At 38.8% G+C, this 10,729-nt stretch overlaps 1 protein-coding gene across 1 annotated transcript in view; it reads right to left on the bottom strand.

Annotated features, from left to right (window-relative positions):
• Window positions 1–5,400: 5,400 nt before the first annotated feature.
• mtpap (mitochondrial poly(A) polymerase) overlaps window positions 5,401–10,729 on the bottom strand; it is a 40,551-nt gene continuing 35,222 nt past the window's right edge. Inside the window, exon 9 of the mRNA XM_063044299.1 lies at window positions 5,401–8,616. Within this exon, the coding sequence (XP_062900369.1) occupies window positions 8,251–8,616 (366 nt within the window). The 3' untranslated portion in view covers window positions 5,401–8,250. The remainder of the gene's footprint in view (window positions 8,617–10,729) is intronic.

The following is a 10,729-nucleotide window of genomic DNA, read 5'->3' as shown; positions in this document are numbered from 1 at the left end:
ATGACAGAGGCATCCAGACATGTAGTGAAATGAGTAAGGTATAGTAGAATTTGGAATTTATGCAGACAAATTGGATTACCATAGACGTGGTGAGTTATAGGGCCTGTTTATACTATGTATGACTCCACACTTCCTCCGTGTCATACAAAAACTATCTAATCTCCTGGGAGAGGAGAAAACCAGATTTAAAAAGGAATCTGGTAGAAAAATAGATCTTGAAAATTCCTCACTCAATCTCCTAAGAGATTAAACTTATTGAGTAATACATTCCCATACTCATCTTGAGTTCTCTGTAGTACCTGCTATTTGGATTTATCATAGAATCAGTTACACAGCACAGAAATGCTCCTATGGCCCATCAAATCCATGCTGATGGTCACCTGTTAATACCAGACCCAGCTGACGGCATTAGCTCTGTAGCGTTCCGTACTTTGGCTATTTAAGTGCCTGTCCAGATGTTTCTTAAATGTCATGACTATATCTTTCTTTCCCACCTCTGTGGCAGCACAGTCCGGGGATCAACCATTCTGTGTGAAAAGTCTTCACCTCTAATCCTCTTTAATCCACCTTCTCACCTCAATACTACACCCTCTTGTTTCAGACATTCTTACTAGGGGAAAAAGGATTCTTACTACCTACCCTGCTCATCCAATCTCTCTTTGTAATTTAAGTCGTTCAATTAAGGAATATGCTGGTGAATCTCCTCTGCACTCTCTGCAAGATAATCACATCGATCCTCCAGTGTGGCATCAAAACTGAAGACAATGTGCAGCTTAACCGGTCCTTTGCAAATTTGCAACATAACATTCCAGCTTTTACATTACATGCCCCATTCAATTCAATTAATTTAGATGCATTGTCACATGCACCAGGGTACAATAAAAAAATCCTTGTTCACATAGATGGTAGAAACATTAGTTATCGCTGTATAGATTATGGAACAGAACATTGTATGAGGAGAAATTTGGTTAACTTGATTTAAATCAGGAGAAAACAGAAAGCTTATCGAACTCTTAATCTAACATTTGTCATGGGGAAAATAAAGGATGAGCTCACAAAATACTTGGCAAAAATCAATAGGAATTGACAAAGCCAACATGTATTTCTGGAAGGATAATTATTTTTACAAAACCTATTCTGATTTTTTTGCCCAGTTCTGTCAAAGGGTTTTTGATCTGAATCATTATTCATTTCTCCTGGCACAGATACAGTCCGATCAGCTGAGTACTGCCAGCATTTACTGTTTTTTTCTAAATTTTAGATTTCTAGCATTTGTAGTTTTTTTCTGGTTTTCGTTTGTTTAGGAATATTTTGTAACTGGTTGAATAGGTTGGGTAATAAGCAACAGATATAGCACATGTGGATTTTGGAAAGGCTTTTGTAAGTTCCCAAATAAAATGTTAATGTATAAAATGTCATGGAGTAACAATTGGTTTGACAGTAAAAAGCAGGAATATGTGGGGCTTTGCTGGGATGGCAGGCGATGGCTAGTGTGATACCATAGAGATCAGTGCATGGGGTTCACCTATTCATGATATATGTTTCAGTGATTTACATAACCTAATATTTTGGGAATTTGCTAATGACACTAAATTGGGTCAAGTTGTGAATAGTATGCAAAGATGCTCAAAGATAATTTGGATAGATTAAGTGAGTGGGCAAATACATGGTAAATGTATCACTTTTGGAAGAAATAACAGAAAGGTAACACACAAAAAAAAAGTTGGAGGAACTCAGCAGGTCAGGCAGCATCTATGGAAAAGAATAAACAGTTGACATTTCGGGATGAGGCTCTTCACGAGTTCTGATGGAGGGTCTCAGTCTGAAACCTTGACTGTTTACTCTTTTCTATAGATGCTGCCTGGCCTTCTGAGTTCCTCTGGCATTTTGTGTGTGTTGCTTTGGATTTCCAACACCTGCAGATTTCCTTGTGTTTATAATAAAAGGTAATATTTTTGACTGGGGATAACTTTTGTGTGAGATTTGGGTATTTTGTGCATCAGTCACTAAAATAAGATAAGGCGGCAAATATTTTGAGCACAGAATCAATACACCATGTTACAACTTTACATGGCCTTGGTGAGACCATACTTAGAATATTACATGCATTTTTCATTTCCTATTGGAAAGAGGATTTGCATGCCATTTAGGTAGTGTAACAAAGGGTCACTGAACTGAATCCTGGAATGTTAGAACTGCAGCATGAGGAAGGATTGATCAACTAGGTTTGGATTCACTAGAGTTTGGAAGAATGAGATGGTAAGCAGCCTCCCCTCCATGGATTCTGTCTACATTTCTCACAGCCTCAGGGAAGCAGCCAACATAATCAAAAGCCTCACCCATCCCACATACTCTCTCTTCTTCTCCCCCACCCCCCATTGGGCAGAAGATACAAAAGCCTGAAAGCACCCAACACTGAGATCAATTACAGCTTCTTTCCTGCTGTTGTATGACTATTGAATGGTCCTCTAGTACAAGATGAACTCTTGACCTCAAAGTTTACCGTGTTATGGCCTTGCACTTCATTGTCTGCCTGCACAGTCCTTTCTCTGTAACACTTTATTCTGCATTCTGTTATAGTTTTACCTTGTAGTGCCTCAAAGCACAGTTGGAATCAAGTGATCTGTATGGACAGAATGCAAAACAAGTTTTTCACTCTACCTTGGTACATAACAATAAATAAAATATTAATAAGAACTGGGGAATTAGGCGAAGGAAATGTCAAATCTATGGTCTGTGGATGCAAATTGCGAGGGCCTGGGCTGCAGGATTAGAATCAGGTTTATTATCACTAACATATGTTGTGAAGTTTGTTTTGCAGCAATAGTTCAGTGCAAGACAAAAAATTACCACAAAGTTACAATATTACACAAGTAGTGTTCATGGAGTGCCCAGAAATCTGATGGCAGATGGGAAGAAGCTGTTCCTAAAACATGAATGAATCTTCAGGCTCCAGTATCTCCTCCCTAATGGTAATAATAATAAGAAGACACGTCTTGGATGGATGCGGCCTTCTTGGGGCATCGCTTTTTGATAATATCCTTAATGGTGGGGTGTGTTCTGCCTGTGATGGAGATGGCCAAGTCCACAAACCTCTGCACTTTGGATCTCTCCGCCATACATCTATAGGAATTTGCAGAAGTCCTTGAGGACATGCGAAAGCTCCTCTGAAAACCGAATGAAATATAGCCACTGGTGTGCCTTCTTCCTGAATGCATCAATGTAATGAGCGCAGGACAGATCCTCTAAGATGTGGGCAAGAGCTGTGAAGGAAGGCAAGAAGAGGACTTAAAGGAGATGGAGGACAATAGGAGGAGCTCATAAGGGAGAAAGTCAGCAAGAATTGTAGAAGCAACACAATTGGATGGGGTGTGGAGCTGTGGCATGAACTGGTGTAGGATGAGGCAGTTAGAGTGGCTCAGTTGGATGGGGTGGTGGGAGAGTTGGCGAGATGGTATTACACAGTCCCTATTCTACCAATTTAACAAAAAATCAGTACAAAGTATGTTGGTCATTTCCCCATTAATGCCGCATAGGTGTTGCATTAGGCTGAATGGTGTCACAACCAGCTCTCTCTCAATGTCAGCAAGACCAAAGAGCTGATTACTGACTTCAGGAGGAGGAAACCAGAGCTCCATGAGCCAGCCCTCTTTGGAGGGTCAGAGATGAAGGTCAGCAACTTTAAATTCCTTGGTGTTATTATTTCAGTGAACTTGTTCTGGCCCCAGCATTAAGTGCAATTATCAAGAAAGCACAGCAACACCTTTATTTCCTTAGAAATTTGTGAAGACTCAGCATGGTGTCAAAAACTTTTGACTAAATTCTATACGTACACAGTATAGAGTATATTGACTGGTATGGAAACACCAGTGCCCTTGAATGCAAAATCCTATAAAAAGTAGTGGCTATGTCCCAGTCCATCATGGGTAAAGCCCTCCCCACTATTGAGCACATCTACACAGAGCACTGACGCAGGAAAGCAGCATCTATCATCAGGGACCTCCACCACATGGGTCATGCTCTCTGCTCGCTGTTGCCATCAGGGAGAGGGTACAGAAGCCTCAGGACTCATGCAACCAAGTTCAGGGACAGTTACTACCGCTCAACCATCAGGCGCCTGAACCAGTGGGGATAATTTCTCATACTCAACTGTTCCCACAACCTATGGGCTCACTTTCAACAACGCATCATCTCATGTTCTAATGCAAATCTCAGGGATGTATATGGTGATATATAAGAATGTACTTTGAACTTTGATGTTGCTACTAACCATTTAACCTTGTTGCATTCTATGTTGTTTCTTTTCTGAAGCCTCAATGCTACCATGATGAAGTATGGCCCAGGTGAGGCAGAGACGATTCTGCCCGTTCCGGAGCCAGGGTTGGATCAATCTCGTCCACAGCTGTTCCAACATGGATGACCTGAGTTGGCATCACCTGATGGAGCCATTGAAGCACACAAGCCTCCACATGACGTCAACATGTTGGTCCAGGTTGTGAACGTCCTCCACCTGGTCTCAACAAGATCGAGATGGCTTTGCCACTGTCCATAGATGCAGCCACGAGCTGGGGGGAGTGGCTTGACAAAAACCAATTAGAAGTGTGAAGAGAAAAACACCTGCCATACGAAACATTACTACCATATCCAACAATTTTGCCTAGAGCATTTAAGTGAATTCAATACTTTCAGACAATCAGACGTTTCAGTCTTCTAATTTTCAGCAATTCTTCTTTTCCCTCTCTCCAACCCCTTTTGGAATTTTAACTTTTTCACCTCCCTCAGAAGAGGTGCTGTTCTTAGCCATTAACAATTCAGCTGTTACAGCTGTCCTATTTTTCACCCTATCACATCTCTTGCCTCTTTGCCTGCAACTGAAACCTTATTCTTAAACTTTTTCTATTCCAAGGTTAAAATAGATAACTTCTTTCTCCGCGTTTGCTGAATGGTCTGCGAAGTAATACCAGTATTTTCTCAAAAGGAATATAACATAGAACCCTACAATTTTCTAACTAAAGGAAAAATCCCAACAGAATAGAAAGCAGTGACATAGAGCTGTAGACTGAGCCATGAATGGAAATGTGACAAGTTCTCAGCTGCAGTAGCCAGCAGCAGAAAATGTACAAGTATAATCGATAACACCATCCATAAAATGAATGAAACACTAAAACACAATAATAGCTGTCCAATTGAATACTATTTTTTGGTCAACTTCCTAATTCTACCACATCAAAACCTACATTTGACTGCTTGTAATTAGAGGGCCATATTTTTACAATTATAACATTTTGATTCCAAATATGGTCCACATATCTGGCTTTATAAGCAACTGTAGTGTGAACAAAAGCGTATAATTGCATCTGCTATTTGCAATGAATGAGCGGTGATGAATTACTTCTGCATTTTTAATTTCATCAACTTTGCAACATCCAGTGCCATTCCACAGAAAATAGTTCAAACTATGCCCATATGGTGAAATCCACTCACCAGCAGCGGAATTAGAATTAACTTCTACAGTTGATGTTGATGAATATGATCTTTGGAATATCCTCAACACTGACCAACTAGCCACAAGCTTTAATTTCCCTGCACAGGGCTTGTATTGTGAAACTATACAAGTGTAAACTAATATTTATATTGTGCCTGTGATAATAACTATATTCTATCAGCTAGTATTGTTATAATCACACAGTTGTAGAGCACAGAAATAGACCTTTTGCCCTACTTATACTACAGGAAATGCAAGTGACTAGATACCAGAACTTGAAGCAAAAATCCTAATCTAATATTTGCCTACATTAATTCCATAAGTCTGTCCTGCTCACTCACAATCTCTTAAAACTTGATACTGCTCCTGCCTCCAACACCTTAAGAAGCACATTCAAAATGCTAACTACTCTGTGGAATATTTACCCCTCGGATTCCTTTGAACCAATCTGTAAAAGCTGGAAAAATGGCAGATGGAATTTAATACAGACAAGTGTGAGATGTCACACTTTGAGGACCAACCAGGGCAGGTTTTACATGATGAGTGGTAGGGCACTGAGGAGTGTGGGAGAACAAAGGGATCTCAGAATACAGATACATAATTCCTTGAAAGTGGCGTCATAGGTAGATAGGGTCATTAAGAAATCTTTTGGCACACTGGCCTTATAAATCAAAGTATTGAGTACAGGAGTTGAGATGTTATGGCGAAATTGTGTAGTACTTTGAAGAAGCCGAATTTTGGACTGTTGTGCGGAATTTTTGTCGCCTATCTACAGGAAACATGTGAATAAGATTGAAAGAGTGCAGAAAAAATTTACAAAGATGTTGCCAGGACTTGAGGACCTGGGTTCTAGGAACAGTTTCAAAAGATTAGGACTTTATTCCCTAGAACATAAAAGATTGAGGGAAAATTTGATAGGAGGTATTCAAAATTATGAGGGGTATAGATAGGGTAAATGCAAGCAGGCTTTTTCCACTGAGCTTGGGTAAGACTAGAACTAGAGATCACAGATTAATGGTGAAAGGTGAAATGTTTAAGGGGAACATGAAGGGATACTTCTTCACTCAGAGTGGTGAGAGTGCGGAATGAGCTGCCAGGAAGTGGTAGATGCAGGGTCAATTTCGACACTTAAGAAAAATTTGAATAGGTACATGGATGGGAAGGGTATAGAGGCCAACGGTCCAAATGCAAGTTGATGGAACTAGGCAGAGTAATAATTCAATGCGGACTAGACGGGCCGAAGGGCTTGTTCTGTGCTGAGGTGTTCTATGACTCTAATCGGTGAGGCAGAGTTAGAGTCATAGAACACTACAGCACTGTTTTGTTCTGGCAACTTGGATATATTTGAGTATATTTGAATTTTTTTTTCTGAAAACCAGAAAGTAGTTACCATAAAATTATTAAATATCTGTTATTCAATAATCTGCTTTAATCAAGATTTGAAATCTTGCAATATCTGTAAACATGGTGCTATTTTTTGCTGACATTTTTTCCAGACATCGGGCCTCTAACCTTAAGTCCCAGATGCTCCTGATCTGATGACTTTATTCTCAGCATTTTTTTTATATTACAATTTCCAGCATCTGTCATTCTTTTGATTATTCTGAAAAAAATATCTTTGGTCAAGCTTTTGGTAAACCACCTGAACACCTTGAAGGACCCGTGACTGATAATGCTTCTGCAAAACACATGATAAACTTACTTACAAGTTTCCAATAATACATGCTCTTTTTTTCCCTCCTTCATATAAGCTACAATACTGATACCCTGGATTCCAACAGTTATTACACTTCAGTTTCATTAGCTAAGAAATACCTTTGGGACATCTTAAGATCCAGAAAATACTTTTGTAAATCCCATATCATTTTATTTTTAATCTGCATTACAAAGTAACGCCCTTGATATAAATCATATTGTTCCACTTCTGGAAACTGTCTGATATTTGTTTCAATATTCATTGCAACATATTAATAAAAGCAATTATTTATTTTAACATGGGATGTTTACCTTGTACTTAAAGCATTGAGTTCATTTGTGCAAAACTGGGAGAGTTGGTCTTATTACTGCCACAGCAGGGTAAAATAAATTCCCACTAAGAGGAAAAAGTTACCCATTTATAAAGGGCTGAGGCAATGAGATTATAAAAATCCATTTGGATGGGAATTATAAACACAGATGCTAACAAAAATGAACAAATGCAAAAAGACCTAATTTAAAGTTCGTAAACTGTTACTGATCATTTAAAAATGCACCACTGGTAATTTAATATTACGAGACATTTGTCTCTACCTTTCTAAGTTTTCTGGGCACATGCAGTGAACTTTATTTGAACATAGAAATATACAGGAATTGCTTCTGTAGGGCATCTTTTGGATTTCAAACCAATACTGTTCAAAAGTTACAAATAATCTTCTGGAGGAACTCAGCAAGTAAGCAGCATCTGACAGAAGGAAGGGAACTGTGAACATGTCAGAGTTCCTCCAGTAAATTGTTTGCCGCTCCAGATTTCAGCATCTGCAGTCGTGCACTTGCCCTTCGGATTAGCTAGAATGAAATTCAATTTGTGCACTATTGTTCACTAAAACAAATTCAGACTAAGTGTTTAGGAAATTACAGGCAACTAAATGCTTCATTCAATAATCCCTGAAGCACCTTGTACAAAAAAATCCATAAATTAAAGTCTTCAGATTCTTGACATCTTATTAGTCATTTGAGCCACCAATATTTCAGAAGACACAAACTCCTTTTTTGTATCCAGCGGGCTGCTACCGTGTAACAGTGGAACTAAACTTTCGAAAGCCATTTGGCCTGTTCAAATGTTCAGTGGCTTGATTGTTTATCTTTAATGAATCCAACAAACTTTTAATTCTCTCACTGGCTGGCTGTTTCCTCCTCTTTTTGCTCCTTCCACTGAACGTCTGAGAGTTGGGAAGAAGCAGGGCAGCTAATCCCCAGGAACTGCCATTTGGATGCTTTCGATCTTCATGCTGTAAGATCCAGGCACTCTCTCTGGCTGCTGTCACAAACCTATCCAGTTGGGTTTGATTAACATTCTTGCTAACATTTTGTGCCTGTTCAAATGGATTCTGGATGTGCAGTGGTGATGCTTCAGATTTATTCTGTTCCTTTCCCTGGAACAGTTATAGAATAAGTAAGAATTTTGTAGTCTCTACTATTTATAATTCTGTCTAAAAGCAACAAAAAATTAATTCATAGAGTTTAATATATTTGCAAGGACATATATAATCTCAGGTTTATTTCTGCCTTGAGTATTGGAACAACTGAGGATAGAAGGGAGCATCAAAGATTAAACTACATCAATAACTTCCAGAATTCCACAACTTCAAGATTTACAAATTCATAAGTACAAGAGTTTGTTATATTTATTAATATAGGTATATTAATAATACACATTGGTACACAAAATACTTATTTAGAATCTGCTTTAATATTCTTGCTCATCTGTACCATGATGACACCTTTTAAGCTTTTATTCCTGTACAAAGATTTTAAAACAGCTTAACATCAAGTAAGCATCCAGAGCAACATTGTATAAATGAATTGGACTGCTACCCAAGATAAACTGATGGGTTTTTGGAATTCTACGTGTGTTTGTATTAAAGTGTAGGCTTTTGGTTGCATATTCAAACTCTATACATCATCCAGTAAACTCACAGTTCACTCCAATGTGTTCATAGAAATAAAATCCTTCAAACTGCTTTGTGTAAACCCACATTAAGCTTCTTTGCACTAGCAGCATTGACTGCACCTAAAAATCAAGCATTAGATAGAAGCTCCATCATACCACTCAATTTTATTTTGCAATGTTGGCCAGAAAGAACTAGAATCTTTGATAGTATCGTATGCTGCTATAATACTAATTTTATATCTGTTGATAATTGTAATGCTTAATGTACTACAACTTAGAAGGTGGAAGGCTGAAATTTTGCAAAAAGTTAGAGGATGATACTCTTAGAAAACATAACGAGATAATTGGTGGTATAAGGAGTGTACGATTTCAGCAAGTAAATGTTACCTTTACCTTTATATAATTGAAGTGTGGCACACCTACTAGGAGTCCTTGGCAGTCCAATGGGCAATCAGCAGAATGAGAGGAAGGTGATGATCCTAAGATAAATATCTTTGGATCAAGAGGGAGATGTTTGCCAGAAGGAACTAGTCTACAAATCAGTGAATTCGAATGAGTCAAGGATAGTGAAAGTAAGCAAACCAATTTTCTTTGATCTTGCCATGTGGTTGAAAGAATGGAGGGGGCCATTCTGTAACCTCCATTTTGTGAGCTGGTTTTGCTCAGGATTAGCTGTATCAAAGTGTTTTAAAGTGGACACAGTGATGGTCTTGATAATCTGCTGAACTAGAAATCATTTTCAAATAATACATTATTTCTGAGTTATACTTTGGTATGATAGAACATGCAGGTTTCTGAACAGGTGAGTCAGTGTCTGACCTGAGTAACTTAGGCCTAGTAACTGATTGGTCTGCTCTGATTGAGAACAGAGATATTAATTACAAGTTGTCACTTGTGAGAAGTGCAATAAAATGATGCTGTCTTTGACCAGAGCCAATGGGGTAGTGACACACATTAGCCAGTAGGTCAGAGCAACAAGATTGAAACACAACATTTGAATGATAATGTATAAAATGGAGAGACTTTGAATTTAATGCAATGTGGGCAGTTTTGGGGTCCTTATTTATGAAAGGATGTGCTGGTGTTGGACAGGGTACAGAATGATTCCGGGAATGAGAGGATTAACATATAAGAAATGTTTGTCCGCTCTTGGACTGTATTCCTTGGAGTTTAGGAGAATGAGGGGGGACCTCAGAAACATTTCGAATGTTGAAAGGCATGGACAGAGTGGATGTGGCAAAGTTGTTTCCCATGATGGGGGAGTCTACGAGAGGGCATGACTTAAGGATTGAAGGGCGCCCATCCAGAACAGAGATGCGAAGAAATTTTTTTAGCGGAACCAAAGGAAATGGGGGAGATCTTAAATAGGTTTTTTGCGTCTGTATTTACTAAGGAAACTGGCATGAAGTCTATGGAATTAAGGGAAACAAGTAGTGAGATCATGGAAACTGTACAGATCAAAAAGGAAGAGGTCCTTGCTGTCTTGAGGAAAATTAAAGTGGATAAATCCCCGGGACCCGACAGGGTATTCCCTCGGACCTTGAAGGAGACTAGTGTTGAAATTGCAGGGGCCCTGGCAGAAATATTTAAAATGT

The sequence above is a fragment of the Mobula hypostoma genome, chromosome 3 (assembly GCF_963921235.1).
Source record: "Mobula hypostoma chromosome 3, sMobHyp1.1, whole genome shotgun sequence".
NCBI lineage: Eukaryota > Metazoa > Chordata > Chondrichthyes > Myliobatiformes > Myliobatidae > Mobula > Mobula hypostoma.
The sequence above is the reverse complement of the archived record's forward strand: the minus strand, read 5'-3'. Positions and strand labels throughout refer to the sequence as shown.